The sequence below is a fragment of the Microcaecilia unicolor genome, chromosome 10 (genome assembly GCF_901765095.1).
Source record: "Microcaecilia unicolor chromosome 10, aMicUni1.1, whole genome shotgun sequence".
NCBI classification, from domain to species: domain Eukaryota; kingdom Metazoa; phylum Chordata; class Amphibia; order Gymnophiona; family Siphonopidae; genus Microcaecilia; species Microcaecilia unicolor.
In genome coordinates this window covers 176887828-176904724 of record NC_044040.1, presented here as the reverse complement: position 1 = coordinate 176904724, position 16897 = coordinate 176887828, and the positions used below count along the sequence as shown (strand labels likewise).

Genomic DNA, 16897 nt, shown 5'->3' with positions numbered 1-16897 from the left:
TGGTTTTAGTGGAGTCTGATTGGGACTGCTGGGCATTAAGCATAAGAAATTATTTCTGAAAAAAACATTCCTGAAAAATATTGAGGGCTCTGTTTACTAAGGTGAGGTATCATTTTTAGTGCGCGCTAATGCTAGTGACATCCGTAGGAATATATGGGTGTCTCTAGCATTAGCATGCACTAATACCGCTAGTGTGCCTACTGCGGCGCAGCTTAGTAAACAGGGCCCCAGGTCAGGACAGAACCTCCTTACTTTCCCTAATGTTTTTAAAAGAACCCAAAACTAAGCCCACACTCTAACACGTTAATCATATCGCTGACCATTTAAAACTTTTTCAGCTTTGTAAATACAACATTGACAAAGTCTTTCAGATCTAAAATTTAGACTTCCTGTATTATTTTCCACCCTCTAGTATTATGGTATCATGGCTGAAAAAGTACTATTAAATTAAGAGGAAAAAAAATCCAGTATTTTCTACCACTAAATTCAGAAGATGTATTCTCAATTTAGTGGTAGAGAAAATATTGGGATTTTTATTCTCTTATTCTGAAGCTCAGTAATTCCTTGTAGTTTTTGTGTTTATGAAACAAATTGCATTTATTTCCATTCAGTTTTGGATCCCATTTTGAAAGATACAAAGATAGTCTGACACCTTCTGCAAACTAAGGGTAATTCTAATAGAGTGTACCTAGATTTAGGAATTAGGAAAGTGCATATTGAAACCTAATCTATAAGTATAAGTAGACACTTTTCTTTATGGAATACTATTGTAAGTAGCCCAAAACATCCATATATGTAAAGCTTAAACACTTATGCCACCATAGAGCTGGTGTAAATGTTTGTGCCTAGATTGTAAAAGACCTCACAGAATCTATAAAATGTTAGGATCTATGAGCATAATTATATGCCCCATGCATGCTCTGCCCAAACTCTGTGCTGATACCGTGCTGACACCTTCAGCTTGTGCTGGATGTCTGTACATTTTTTGAACAAAGTACCCTGGATAGTTTTATCTATTCACATCTGTTTGAACATCATTGTGACCCCTGAGGTAGGTGTTTTATCATGCTGAAACACGGACCATATCGGGTCCTGCTGTACAAGCATTGAATAAAGTATCTATTAAGCACTAGTTCCTGTGTTGGAGTGTCCATTGTCCTTTTTGATTTGGACTTTCTACATAAAGGTTTTTTGTTTGTTCATGGCTCCTGCCCGAACTCTGCCCATGTGGATGCCTACTTACAAAGTCCCCTAGATTCTTTATATGGTGCATAAATTTGGGTGCGTGCACAGTTTGTGTGGGCAATTTAATTAACGAGCCAATTAACACCAATAATTACTACTACTACTACTACTATTTAACATTTCTAGAGCGCTACAAAGTGTACGCAGCGCTGTACAAACACAGAAGAAAGACAGTCCCTGCTCAAAGAGCTTACAATCTAATAGACAAAAAGTAAAGCATTTAAATTTAAATTGGGAACTAGCATTCAATTATTGGCGTTAATTGGCAACGATTTGGATTTACATGTGCATTTTCCTAAGCACTGTTCTCTAAAGATGCATTCCTAAATCTTGTAGTGTGCACCTGAAAAGGGTGTGTGGCCATGGGAAGAACATAGGCTGGTCAGGGGCGCTCACTAAAGATGCATACAGTATTATAGTATTCGGGGTATCGGCGCCTAATTTACACATGAGGAGTTACACTAGGTTTCAGTTGTGTAAATCCTCACACCAAAAGCATGGCACGTTATTTTAGAAATAGCGCCCAGCTCAGAGCACCATTTATAGAATAGCGCTCAGTGCTCATTTTTTTCAGTGCACAAATTTGGCACCATTTACTGAATCTAGTCCAATAAGTGGCATCAATCTCAGCATGTACTTACAGAATTCCCCTAAGCTGGAAACTCGTATATATTCATAAATTACTAGAACACCAGCATTTACTTGCATTCTTGCCATCTAAAACTTGGTGGCTCCTTATAGAATTACCCCCTTTGTGACAACACATTTTACCTTACATTTTTCAGCTGAAACTGAATAAGAAAGAAAGCAGGAAAGATTTATACTTCATATTTGACATTCCTATAATTTTTCCTTTAACAATGATTTTCATAAATTGTTTCATAAACAAAAAAAACAGAGTCTGAGGTTTCCTGCCACTCTCTTTTCTATTCTAGGATAGGAAATTATATTGAAATAACGATGTATTTTTAGGCTGCCTAAGCTAAAGATGAGAATATTGATTTTGTTTGTATTTTCTTCTTCTTTGGTGTATTGTTCCTGAGTTTAAAATACATGTCTGACTTTCTCCACCTTGATATATAGGGTGTTTTCATGTACATTTCAAACAGAGATGAATTTGGAAGACTTCTTTCAACTGCTAACTATAATACCTCACATTTCAACAATGACCTCTGGCAGATTTTCGAAAATCCAGTGGTATGTACATCAAACAACTTCTAGGATTTACAGGGATGATCTGTTCCTAGGTACGCAAGTGATTAGCTCAAAGACTGGATTTGTCTCCTGATAATTTTGGTATTACTCAGTATGCATTGGGAATAAACTGACTCACTATTAAGTTCAGGAGGAGCAGGCTAATAAGAAATCGCCATTTCATTTTTTTTCCATGAGAATTTTAATTTGATTTTTAATGTACGTATAAGTAAGGTACAATTTATTTGTTACATTTGCATCCCACATTTTCCCACCTATTTGCAGGCTCAATGTGGCTTACATAGTACCATAAAGGCGTTCGCCAAGTCCGGTAGAGAAACAAATACATGGTGATGTTGTGGTTGATTAAGGTTCAGGCACAATGGGGATCGAAGAGAGGTTATATAGTGTCCATTACGAGCTTTGGTTTTGCTGTGTTGCAGAGTGTAGGCATTTATGTTGGGTCGGTAGGGTATGCCTTTTTGAACAGGTTGGTTTTTAGTGATTTCCTGAAGTTTAGATGGTCGTAGGTTGTTTTCACAGCTTTTGGCAGTGAGTTTCATAGTTGTGTGCTTATACAAGAGAAGCTGGATGCGTAGGTTGCTTTGTATTTGAGTCCTTTGCAGTTTGGGTAGTGGAGGTACAATCAAGTATAATGACAATAACCGTTTCATTTTACTAATATATTGCAAGCCCAATCAATGAAAGACTGCTGTATTGTGACACTCATTTCCTTTGTAGAGATGCAGACTGTGCTATAATGAATTATACTTTACTGTTGATAAGATATCTTCTAGAAACCATTGAGATAAGATAAAAAGTAGAAAAAATAGTTCACTAGCTATTAACACAGCAAACACTATTAATGTGCATTGATGGACAAAATGTAGGTCAGCACATCAGCTCCTTAGTGAACTAGCTAGCTGTTACTAAACATGAGAATAAGATGTGAAATCATGCTCAAATCAGAATTGTTTAATTCAAACTGTTCATTTGTGATGCTCAGGATTGGAAGGAAAAATATATAAATCAAGATTATTCCAGGGTCTTCACAGAAAACTATGTGGAACAGGTAAGGAGCTAATATTTGGTTGTTTAAACCGTCAGCTTAATAATATCCCAAACAATGGGACCCTTTTACTAAGCCGCTTAGGTGCGTATGCGTGTCCTACACATGTCAATTTTGAACTACCACCCAGCTACCACGTGGCCCAGGTAGTAATTTCATTTTCTATGCGCACCCACTACGCGCCTGAAAATTTTCTGGCACGCAGCGCTAACTGGGCAGTAATTGGCATTGTGCGCTCACTGACTATTACCGCCCGGTTAGCGCGTGAGACCTCACCACTAAGTCAGTGGGTGGCAGTAAGGTCTCAGGCCCAAAATGGACGCCCGCCAATTTTCATTTTGCCGCACGTCCATTTTCGGCCCCAATAAAAGGCATTTTTTGCAGGTGAACTGAAAAATGGACTTGCGAGCGTCCAATACACATGTCTACACCAGCGCAGGCCATTTTTCGGCACACCTTAGTAAAAAGACCCCAATTGTATTTTCCTATATATTCAGTTACAAGAAGCAAGTGAGAGAGCATTTAGAAATCAGAAAGGCTTTAAAGTAGGGTACTATAAGAACAGTAGCAGTGATTTATAATTTAATCTCACATGGCAACCAGGCAATGAGACATTACACACATGGGAAGTGTTTCATCAGCCAAACCTTGCCATTGAGAAAATGTATACCCAGGCCTCTTTTATGCACCAGGTTCCTAGACCAGAGGAGGAAGAAATGTAAGTAAGTTTACATGTATCATTTCCTTAGAGCAATAGGATGTTGCCAGTGTTAGTAAAATGGTAATGGCTGGCAGGTCTACAGTGGTAATGATGCAGCAAAGATTATATGTGTGAAATGAAGCAGCAGGAACTATTGAGGCAATTCTATAAATTGGCACCAAGACATAGGTGCCTCAATAGGACACACTTAGCACCAGTTATATTACATCTACGCTGTTATAAAATACCAGCACAAAATGGCTTTACTATGCCAAATGTTAGACATGCCAACTTATGTCAAGGCAATGGCTGGTGTAAATTGATGCGCCTAAGTTCATTATACATCATGTGCACATTGTTTTGTGACACACCTGTGACACAGTCACATGTACTCCCCCTGTGCATATCCAAAACACGGGCCTGCACCAGCACAGGCCACTTTTAGGTGCACTTTAGTAAAAGGGTCCCTAAAGTTGTATTCTAAAGATTTTTGTTTTGGGATTTGTTTGTTTGTTTGTTTGTTGTTGGGGTTTTTTTTGGTAATCTGCACATTTTGCAGACGTTATTGCTTTTATTTTTATTTGTGGCTCAGCACCAAAGAAATGCAGATGGAAGTTATAGGATAAACTGTTCTGCTGAGCTCCTGTTAACACTAGAAAATTATAAACAGATGTCATGCAATGTAGAGCACCATAGCAAGTCTTCAGCTATAAATAATCAAATACAATTGCAAAAGGGAAAAACGGAGGAAAAAAAAGCACAAAACATAGAACAGTAGAGCAACGAAACTTCCTCACAGTTGATGACCAAACCAAAGTTTATTCAGAAATCTTCTAAAAACATGGAACACGACCTGACACCATTCATGTTTCGGCCCAATCGGCCTGTATCATTGGTCTAGGAAATAATAAACCAACATGTATTTCCAAGACTAGTCGTCAAACTGGTAAAAAAAAACCAATACAAATCAGTGTTCAACGCAGGTATCATGATGAACCGTATCTGTTAGCACCAAAAAAAAAAAACAGTGCCGAAAAAGCAATATTCTGTAAGCAGTGCTTAGGCACAGTTTATAGAATAGCACTTATGCCCAGGAATTGCACCTAACTCTAGTCACAGCCATTTGCACCAAGCAAGACGCATACGTTTTCATAGATAGGGCCTTCTTTATGGAACTCATTTATTTATTTTAAAAATTTGTATTCTACCTATAACTAGGTGATTTACAAGAAATATGCACAGTATTCATATCACAAAGACTAAAAACAAATCAAACCTTAATAATAGTTCAAACAATTTCATCTTCCACAATTTCTTAAACTGTGGTACACTACTACGGTTCCGAAGCTGACCTGGCAATGTGGGTGCCAGCAGTAGTTCCATCCCCGGTCATTTCTGGCGCTAGCAGAAATAGTCAAAATATATTTCCACAGGGGCTTACCCAGCAGTAATTGGGCAAAGCCATGTGCTACCCAGTGACCACTGGGTTAAAGTGGGAGCTCTTACCACCACCTCAGTGGGTGGCCATAAGTGCCCCCCCCCCCCCCCCCCCAGCATGGCCATGTGGTAAGAGCAATCTTATGGCATGGCCATTTCTTTTTTTGGCTTTTTTTACCTGCTGTGGTAAAAAGGGCCTCAGCATGCGGAAAATAAATGGCCCTTGCCGCTAGCGCAGGACCCTTTTTACTACAGTTCAGTAAAAGGACCCTGAAGATTACAAGCTGAGTGTAAATAAATTATGCTCCTTCATTGTGAAAATCAAAAATATTATAGTCTGAAACTCCCCATACCACATTCTCAAATTTATTTTATGGCTAAGCATAAAGACAAATAATAGTTTTTCCAAGGCTAGGATTCTGCTAAGATGTTGGTCATTTATATTTACTGTAGTACAGCCAGATAAAAAATACACTGTTGTAATTAATCTGTTCCTGTTTTTCTTGAATAGTGGCACATTGCCTGCTTATCATTGTAGTAGTATGTCCTGCTAGCCAGTTTTCGAGACTTAAAGGGGTAGTAACTAAAGTGAAGTAAAATTTGGCATTTTAGTTCATCTGTGAAACATCATTTGCAGAGTTTTACTCTATGTAACCATCTGATGACAAAAATGAGAATGCGACTAGTTCTTGCACCTGAACATTAGAAAAGAAAATTATGTAAGTAAGAAGAACATTAGGTACCTACAGGTAAAGTGACTTTGCATAAGGTCACAGTGTGGAAAAGTGTTAGAGGTAGGATCTGGATTGGTAATTCTAAATTCCATAGTTCACTACTTTAGTTATAGGACTACCCAACCTGCAAATATCACAGGATGTAGACACTGTAATCTTCCAGGAAATATGAGTGTACAACTGTACCAGCTGTATATTTTTAGAGTTTATCTTGACAAATCTAAATTGTCTTTTATAGCAGCTAATGAACTCTTTCAAATTAAAGCACGTGTATAATATAAGAATTAACAATAGGAATCTTCTTTATAGCCATGTCCAGATGTTTTTTGGTTTCCGGTATTTTCTGATAAAGCATGTGATGAGTTAGTAGAAGAAATGGAGCATTTTGGCCAGTGGTCAGGAGGTAAACACCGCGTGAGTACAAATACATTGTGAAGCAGAATATGTTCTGACATGTAGCATGACTTATCCATATGTAGATGGTTTGCCTAAAAATGGGGAAGGCTGTTTTCAAAATCCATTACTTTGTGTGGAAAAAGCACTCACAGAAAAAGAAACTGCTCATACCTTCCTTTTGAAATTTGTTGCAAAGCCAGCAGGTTTGGTTACCAATGTGGGTTGCTTTAGAAGTGTTCCTCCTTGAAATAATGAATTTGGGTCTAAATTTGCTAACGTGCAATAAGGTGTGCACTTCACACACATTGCATTCGTTAACAGTAGAATCTCTAATACAATTTAAATTATGTGTCAAATTCATAAATGCACTTATGGTACGAATTTGCTAATGGTTTGGCAATTGATTTCATCTTTAGGTTTAAGAGATTATTTGAGAAGCTCAAAGAATTTGACATTAGATATACCATCTCCAAAAGGGATGAAGTTGAAATCTATATGGGAACGATCTTTTTCATACCTAGATCTGAAAATTTGAAATAGCTTACCAGTTCTTATAAGATTAATATCTAATTATGGAATTTTTCATAAGATCTTAAAAACTTACATGTACATGTTGTAAGTTTACTTTTTTTGACTAACAAGTTGATAAGTAGGAATTATATTTGATTGGGATCTCTTAATTCATATAATTATGTAATTACATCTGATTGAGATAATCAACTTTTGTAAACCGTTTTGAAGCATAATTGCGGTATAAAAGTACCGAAATAGAATAGAATTGATGTGAATTATGAATGTGTGTTTAAAAAGTGCAGAACCTCTGTGGAAATGTTAGGGGTAGTGGTTGCATTTGGGAGAGGTCAGCAGTGATGTTAACACATGGGACAGACCACCAAATGTGTTAATACTTTGGGGCCATTTTACTAATCTGCATAGGCGCCTACTCGTGTCCAATGCGCATCAATTCGGAGTTACCGCGTGGCCCGGGAGGTAATTTTATTTTCTATGTTCGTCTGCTACACGCACTGGCAAATAATGTTTATTTTCTGGTGTGTGGCGGACTGGGCGGTAATCGTCGTTCTACGTGTGTAGTCGATTACCGCCCAGTTAACGTGTGTGAGACCTTACCGCTAAGTGAATGGGTGGCGGTAAGGTCTCAGACCCAAAATGGCCGCGCGCCAATTTTGATTTTGCCACATGTCCGTTTTCGGGGAAAAATTTAAAAAAGGCCTTTTTTACAGGCACGCTGAAAAATGGATCTATACTCGCCTACACTAACGCAGCCCATTTTTCAGCGCACCTTAGTAAAAGGACCCCAGATAGCGCAGATGTACCCTACACCTTTAAAGGACACATTGTCAAGTTTTGCAGTTAACAGGTCCTCTATTATTCACCTCTTTCCTGCATTATCATTGATAAAGTGATGTGCTAGCCATATTAGTCTATTTTTAAATTTAATTAATAGAAATAAATGTAATACATTTTTTAATTGGCTTTCAAAGGCAATATTTTCTTCAGATCAGGAATGAGCACATGATGGCAAATATTTTTACTCATTTCTGATCTGAAAAAGGTATTGCCTTCTCATCTGAAAACTAATCAAAAAATGTATTACATTAGTCCAATAAAAAAGTATCATCTTATTTTCTTTTGTTTTGATTTATTTCTGTTTATTAATGCATTATCATAAAATTTTGTGTTCAATGTTTGATATGTGGTTTAATGTTAACTGTTATGGCTCCACATTGTTTTAAAATCCATGTTAATGGGAATGCACAGGAAAAACATTTTCAGTTTATTTGGGCTTCGCTCCCAGTTTTTCGGCATCTTTTTCGTCAACTTCACACATTTCACGTTAATAAAATAAAACATTGTAAAATGGATTAGAACTTTTAAGGTGTGCAAATTGGCTTCGTACACAATAATTCACAGTTTACTGCATGAAAATTGATTTTGCATGCATTGGTGAACCGAATGTGTGCTAATGAATGCAAATCCCTAGCATTATACACACTACACAGCATAATAAGTAGGCCTTTTGGTTTTCCTGGAAATTGTGCCTATACAGTGTGTTCATGAAAGTAAAAGAAAATAGATACACAGTAATGACAGAACATACTCACATTTATGTAATAAAAAGATTACATTAAGGGGTCCTTTTACCAAGCAGAGATAAAAAGGACTCTGTGGTAGCAGCAGGGGCCATTTTCTCATGCACTAGGGCCCTTTTTGCTGCAGCGGGTAAAACACCCCTAAAAAAATGGCCATGTGGTAAGAGATGACAGTAGGGGCTCCCGCCGGGTTAGCACTGTGGTAAAAATTACAAAAATATTTTTCATTGCACTGGAAATGGTGTACGCTTGAGGCAGAGCTACTGCTGGAGGCCATGTTGGTATGGCGGTAGTTCCGGGTTGCCGTGTGACAACCCTTTAGTAAAAGGGCCCCTAAATTCTTAATTGAAAAATCTCTGTTTATCTGGTAATACACCGACAACATTAATTTTTCTTTCTTTTTTTTTGAACTTATTAGGATGTCCGTATCTCTGGTGGTTATGAAAGCGTTCCAACTGATGATATTCACATGAACCAGATTGGGCTGGAGTCTGAATGGCTCCATTTCATTCGAGAGTTCATTGCACCTGTAACACTAAAAGTCTTTGCTGGCTATTATACAAAGGTAGACCTTCAGCTAAAGTGCCTTTTCTTTTACCGTATCTTTCAAAGAACCAAGTGTACGAAATATTTTTCTCACAGACACAAAGGTTTGAAATATAAAATTGGAGAGAATGCTTCAGTACTACTGGCCTGAAGGGAGGAAAAAGTGAGTCTTTAAGGAGACACGATTCCAACTCACTCCTCTCTCCAAACTTTAAAGTTAAATATAATGGGAAGCACATGAGTGTACTGTGCCATCATTTTGTGCTGTGCCTGGAAAGCCATCACATTATGGCCTGGAATTAAACCATTTGGAAAATTGTAGGACTAAAATTGTGCCTTCTACTTCCTTCCTTTCACTTTTTTTTTCTTTAATAGCAAAAAAAATCATCTAGTGGTAAAAACCATTTTGTAAGTAGAAAATGACACAGGGATGAGGCCGCGCGGTAAACTGCGGTAAATCCATAGTAACGTTAATGGTTTAATGCAGTTACCATGGAGACGGTGGGAATGGGGTCAAAGCATGCAGGGACAGGGTGTGGATGGATTTTCAGTTTGTGGGGTTGGGAAAAAACTTTGTAGTCCTTTTACTAAGGTGCGCTGAAAAATGGCCTGCGCTGTTATAGGCGTGTGTATTGGACATGCACAGGCCCATTTTTCAGTACGCCTGCAAAAAAGGCCTTTTTTTTGCCGAAAATGGTCGTGCAACAAAATAATAATTGGTGCGCATCCATTTTGGGTCTCAGACTTTACTGCTACCCATTGAAACAACTGCATTTAGATGCTAGCATGTATGCCAGCCATAGACCTGGTGTAAATGTTTTGCATCTACATTTAGGCACGCTGGTGTTGACTGATGCTAGTATTATAATTAGATGCGTAAATTTCAGAAAGCCCACGAAATGCCCATTTCTCCACCCATAACCATGCCCCTTTTTGCCTGTGTGCATTAGAACTCTGATTATGTTATGCTGATCTTTTTTTGTGTGTGTGTGTGTTTATTTTTGGGGGGTTTCTGTTTGCTTTTGTGTTTACTTTTGTATTATCTGTATAACAAAAAATTTTAATAAAAACATAAGAAAAAAAAAGAAGTTAGGCGCAGTGCATTACAGAATACACTTATCGAGTTGTGCACATAAATTCTAATGTCAATTAGTGCTCATTATTGCTTAACCACTATTATCAGCTCTGATTAGCATATTAAGCCAATTAAGTTGCCCACGTTGTTAATACAATACACTTGGATTTCTGCACAGATCTCTGGGCATGCTATATAGAATCCGGGGAGATAGTGCCCTGATGGAGCATGGACATTCTGCCCAACTGCATGGATACCTGACAACATTCAATCAAAAATGGCGCTGATAAAATTGGCACCCAATGCTATTCTATAATGGGCAAAGATGAGGTCCCATTATTGAATAGCACTGAGTGCCGATCAGTCGCCAGGACTTGTGCCTGCTGAAACCACGTCTAATTCCCGGTGCCCAATTTGGGCACCCATCCCCAGTATTTGATTAAACTGCGTGCAAATTTTAGAAACGTCCTTGACCTGCCTATGCACCACCCATGGCCACGCCTCCTTTTGGGTTGCATGCTATGGAATTTGGGTGTATAGCAAGCTGTGTGTACAAATTCAGATTGGTACCAATTAGTGCCAATTAGCAGTCAATTATTGGTACTAATTGGCTAATGAGCCAATTTAGTTGGGCGCACATCTTAGATCAGTATCCAGATATTGGCTCCCAACTTTTGGGTACCATGTGTAGAATCCTGTGGTATGTGTATAGCTAAGTAGTTTAATTTATGTCATCAAAAAATGCTGTCATAAATTTAACCGCTTAGCTATATCGCTAACGTTCAAGTATCATTGTTAAAAGTGTAGCTCTGCAGTCACAGGTGAATTCAGCATCACTGATTATATGTATAGTGCTGCTGAATATATGAATGATTTAAATGCTACAGCCAGTGTTTAAAAAAACCACTGCTGAGTTGAAATGTTTACCCATTAGGTATTACCAATGATATGATAGTAGAGATATAAAGTGCTACGATGAGAAGATGATGGGCAATAGTGAAATGTAAATGTAAAGTACTAAAATTGCGAGACAGTAGGTGGCAGTGTGCTGGGAATGTGTTGTACACACATAGGGGTGAAGAATTTTATAAATCACACTTAAAGTATCATCACTGAAAAAACCCACTTAAGCGCTATTGTATAAGCCTAGGTGTGGTTTGTAGAATAGCGCTTGAGTCCCAGGGCTGCATGTAAATTTAGGCATGTCCATTTTCACCAATGAAAATGCGGTGCAAATGCCCCTGTCTAAATTTACGTGCAGAAGCCCTTTATTCTATAATCATGTATGTAACCCAAAAGTATGCCCACAATTCAGCACAAACCACCCATGACCCTTCTATTTCTGCGCCCTCTTTTTAGAGAATGTGTAAACTTTAGGCACATACACCTTAATCGATTCCAATTGGCGCCAATAATTGCTTCTTAAAAAGTCAGTTATTGGCACTAATTGACTCATTATTCAATATTCAATTAAATTACACGTGCAAATTGGGCAGATGCCCAAATTTGTGCATTCAGTTTTTGGCGACTTTTATAGAATTGGGGGGCTGAAGTTTGCAAGGTGTTTGGCTTAAGTAAAAAAATAATAAAAGAAACAAAAGATCAGGTGAAGGGTGTGAAAAAAAGTAACTATTAAAGAGAAATAATTTATTGTTTGTTTTTAAGAAGCCGAAACTTCTTTCTGTGTTCTGATATTTTTTAATGACTGTGCATTAACTCGTCTGATTTATATTGTGCTGAACTTCTTTAGGGTCGTGCTTTGCTGAATTTTGTTGTAAAGTACCATCCTGATAGGCAGTTTTATCTTAGACCTCATCATGATGCCTCAACATTTACTATCAATATAGCACTCAACAATAAAAATGTGGATTTTCAGGTAAGTTTGGCTATCAAACTCTCTCTTGTTATGAAAGGAAAGCTATAGAAAAAATTAAAATGTTCAGTTTAAACTTCCTGCTTATTATAGTGAAGACATCATGTGGAAGTTAAAAGCTGCAGCTGCCTTTTCCTTCAGCAAAAATCCTAAAAATACTCCTTAAGTGCCAAAGTCTAATTTGCTGTAATTTTCACTCTAATTTTTATAATCACATTTATGTTTTTTTGCTGATACGGAAACTGCCATGTTTTCATTTAGGGGGGAAGTTATCAAAATGGGCTACCATTAAGATGGACTACTTTACCACAACTTGTGCTTTTTTTAGCATAGGGCCTCATTGCATAAAATGTACAAAAGTTTTATTTTTGTAAATCCTTCAACAGAGAATGTTTTCCATGGGTATGTGCCCAGGAAAGAAGTTAAGATGACTATTGCAGTTGGCAATTCATTCATTAGAAATGCCTATCTAACTGCAAGGACCTACCTCAATCTACATTATCCCAACTGCAGGAATGTACAGGTTATTCACCGGTTGCTTCGCCCCTGAAATCCACCCCATGCTAACCCATGTTCTCATTCTGTATCTGTGCCATCTATGTATTGTATTGTATCCTCTTGATTTAATGTAAGCCACATTGCGCCTGATCTTGTGTGAAAATGTGGGGTAAAAATGCACCAAAATAAATACATAAAAAATTAGACATGTAGATAGCTAGATAACTGGTGGCTGTGAGGATCACTTGGTAACTTGTCTACTTGGTTGAAGGATAGCAGAGCACCTGCACCACCAAGATAAGATTTTAGACAGTGCTGGGGAGAAGTCAGCTGTCTTCCTACATGTGGGTACCAGTGGTATTAAAAAAAACATGTGAGAGGGAGGTTATGGAAGCCACATTTAGGCTTTTAGGGGCCCTTTTACTAAGCCATGGTAAAAGTGGCCTGCGCTAGTTTTGGCACGTGAAATTGACGTAAGTTGGGCCATTTTTTACCGCAGCAAGTCCTTTCTTTAAATTGGGCAGTAATTGGAAATCTTTGTCTGCTTTACCCCTTGTGCTTTGTATGTGCAGATTACTTGGAAAAAGAATTCCCTCTATACTTTGTTGACTTTCCCTTTGAAAATTGGTTTGTAGGCCATTAGTTACAAAGCATTCATGGACCTATGGTTTCTTTGTTTCCTTATTATTGTTTGATTTCATCTGGACTCCCAGAAATGGGGGCTTGAGCAGTAATTATGTTTGCTTTTGATGTTTTCCATTGAGATGGAATGATTATTTTTTCTTTGTTTCTTGAAGAAACTATAAATAATGTATATAGTTAAAAAAATATTCATGGGCCTGTAAGCACCTCAGGTGGTATGAAAAATGTTCTTGGATATAACAAAAGAGAGGGAACAAAGTACAAACTAAAGTCCAAACAAACAAAAAAAAAAAAAAACAGCACCACGGGCCTTTAAAAATGGAACACAGTTCTTTAATGAATGAGCCTTGACAAAAAGACCCGACACGGGCCGTGTTTCGGTGACTAGCACCTGCGTCAGGGGTCACAGTGATGACGTGGAAAACTTGGGGAATAACTCGAATATATTCCTCTACAATATATTATTCCTTACCCCACGTCTCATGTAGTAAAAGCTACAAAGCACCAAGGCACTTTCACTTTCTGTATCAAAATGGATGAACTGAAGCTTTTTTTCTCCAGTCATTAGATGAAACTGATTACATAAGAGTGGGAGTGTCTCGCACTAGAAATACACAGCTGGTATGAAGTGGTGTTGTGATTTTCAAATAAATAGTGCCACATGTGTGTTTCTGCTACCTCTAAATGCAAATTATGATCAATTTGAAAGAAAAGTATGTTAATTTACAATCGGGGAGGGAAATTTTGAAAGCAATATCTATGGGCAAACACCAGTTTACTCTAGAAAATTGGACTCCTCTGTCTTCCTGAAATTACATGGGCACTCCATGCATACATTTAGCCACATTTGGGTGAGGCATTCAGTGTGGCTGTTTTGGACAGGATCATAAAATTGGGAGGGGGGGATAGTCAAAAGATATAACCAGGTGACAGATCTTTTCATTTCAGAAACCTCCATTTGTCCCCTGTGAGACAGATAAATTTTGTCCAGCTAACTCACCACACAACATTTATTTGATGAAGAGGTTGTAGCACTTAAAACATTCCAGATGCATGGTTAAAATTTAGCCAACACAGTTTTCTGGTTAAACTTGAGCAAGCAATTGAGGCTGTACAAGATAGCAGGCCTAAAGTTATCTGGTTAACTTTAACTGGTTGTATTCAGCAGCAGTTTTAAGCAAATAAGTGCCACTGTATCTCTTTAAAGTTATATGGATAACTTTAGCCATACTGATGAATTTTGACATCAGTACATGCAAATTATATTTTTTAATTAATTGGGCTTCGTCGACATTGCTACGCGGGAACTGCTAACGCAGCTTGATAAAAGAGGTCCTTAGGTTGTGAGCATTTTGCGAATAGGGAAAATGGATCAGAATGTAACTCACCTTGAAATTCTATTGAAAAGGGTGAAATGTATACAAATAACAAAGTACTCATACATGTTTTCCATAGCAAACTTTCCTGCAGAAAATCAGATGCAGAAGTACCTATGACACTTTTCAAAGGGAAAGTGCCCATTCAGATGTGGTGTGAACTGTGAATACAAACTGCTTACAGACTATGTACCAAAGAAGATATTTTGATGTCTGCCCAGTTGTAAATAATCCAGTGCATACGGGAACCAGCTGCATAATCTTCCCATATTCAGTTTTCTAGCTATGCAAGAAAATAACTGGTCTGCTTTGTTGAAAGTGAGGTTTTGTTTTAAGATGCAGAGATCAGATGTGGTGAAACGCTTTCTTTTGGTTTTAATACAGGGTGGTGGCTGTAAATTTCACCGGTACAACTGTTCCATCGAATCACCTAGGAAAGGCTGGAGCTTCATGCACCCTGGAAGACTCACCCACTTCCATGAAGGACTACCTGTCACAAATGGAACAAGATACATTGCAGTGTCTTTCATTGATCCATAAACTCCACGTCTCATCGCATTTTCAAATACAAAGAATAGTTTGTTTTTAAATAAGAAGAAACATTTATTTATAGATGCCCTTCCAGAATATGGTGCTATGCTGTGTTATTGTTTTCTTCTTAAAATGGTGCTCAGGCATGAACAGGATACTTTGAGTAGGCAAAAACTTTACATTCAGCTAAATACATGTTGGTGTACATCTTCTCTAAACTGCATCTGACAAGTCACAAAATGAAAATACGTCAAGCTCCCATGGTACTAGCTCACAAAGGAATGGAAAGGATTTTTTCAGTGCACTTTTCTGATATGACTGGAAATAGCGTACACTGTATCAATTCAGCAAAATCTTTTTCACTTGTTAAAAACCTTTATTCAAAGAGTTTTTCTACCATTTGGGGGTTTATAACAGAAGAGAATAAGTATACATAAGAAAAAAAATCTTTTACATACAAATGTCACACACCAAATGTATACGTTCTCATGTTCTTATAGTACTTGGAAGATAAGAGTAAATGTACAAGACTTTGTGTTGAAACAGAGACTGATAACTTTATTAAAAAAAAAAACAATCAGTGCCTTTATTTTTACAAATGTCTATGTTCAGTTTCCAGTTAGACTGGGAGCATACTCATGCCAAGAGGGGGGAGGGGTTTATTTCAAATCATTGATAACCTTTCATGAAGAGTGGGGGGAGAGGGCTTGGCAAAAAACAATAACATCATTGCTTACCATAAATCACATGATTCTCATGATTTGTGGTAAGCTATTTTAATATTAATGAGCTGTTTTGATAGAGATCATTAAAACATTTTTTGTAGTTAGGGTTGTTTTTTTTTTTTTTTTGCATAAGCAGTAATAATGCCAGTGCTTTCATTACCCCATTAACTCATATTAACTCATTTCAATGCACATTAGATACCAAAATAGGAGCCCCTTTTACCAATCTGTGACAAAAGGAGGCCTGCACTGGTGTCAGCGCATGTTTTTGACAAGCGCCGAGGCCCCCTTTTATAGCAGCTGGTAAAAGGATAGTCTTTCTTTTCTGCAGGAAATGGCGTACGGCAAGAAAAGCACGTGCCACTTGGCCATTTCAGGGGGGAGCCCTTACCATCGCCCATTGAGGTGGCGGTAAGGGCTCCGGTGCTAACCTGGCAGCATGTGGCACTGCTCGATTACTGCCAGGTACACCCCGGCACTACAAAAATAAATATATATTTGTAGCACCAGATATGATGGCGTGCTGGGGGTGGGAAGTACTGCTAGGCTGCTGTGGTAGCCCGGCGGTACTTCCTGTTTAGCGAGTGGTAAGCCCGCATTGGGCTTATCACTGCTTTGTAAAAGGGGCCCTATCTGTTTGATGTGCATTAATGCAGTTTATAAATAGGCAAACAAGTGTCCTTAAATTGGATGAAATATTTTTCTGCATGTACTGTGCAGATCCACCAAATAAATACTGGAAATT

The 16897-nt window shown here is 38.0% G+C and overlaps 1 protein-coding gene across 2 annotated transcripts in view; it reads left to right on the top strand.

Moving 5' to 3' along the window:
- PLOD2 (procollagen-lysine,2-oxoglutarate 5-dioxygenase 2) overlaps positions 1–16592 on the top strand; it is a 147313-nt gene extending 130721 nt beyond the window's left edge. For both annotated transcript variants that reach the window (XM_030216189.1, XM_030216188.1), the window contains 6 exons: positions 2329–2442; positions 3446–3511; positions 6689–6793; positions 9305–9451; positions 12258–12383; positions 15281–16592. In XM_030216189.1, the coding sequence (XP_030072049.1) occupies positions 2329–2442; positions 3446–3511; positions 6689–6793; positions 9305–9451; positions 12258–12383; positions 15281–15436 (714 nt within the window). In that variant the 3' untranslated portion in view covers positions 15437–16592. The remainder of the gene's footprint in view (positions 1–2328; positions 2443–3445; positions 3512–6688; positions 6794–9304; positions 9452–12257; positions 12384–15280) is intronic.
- The last annotated feature ends 305 nt before the right edge of the window (positions 16593–16897 follow it).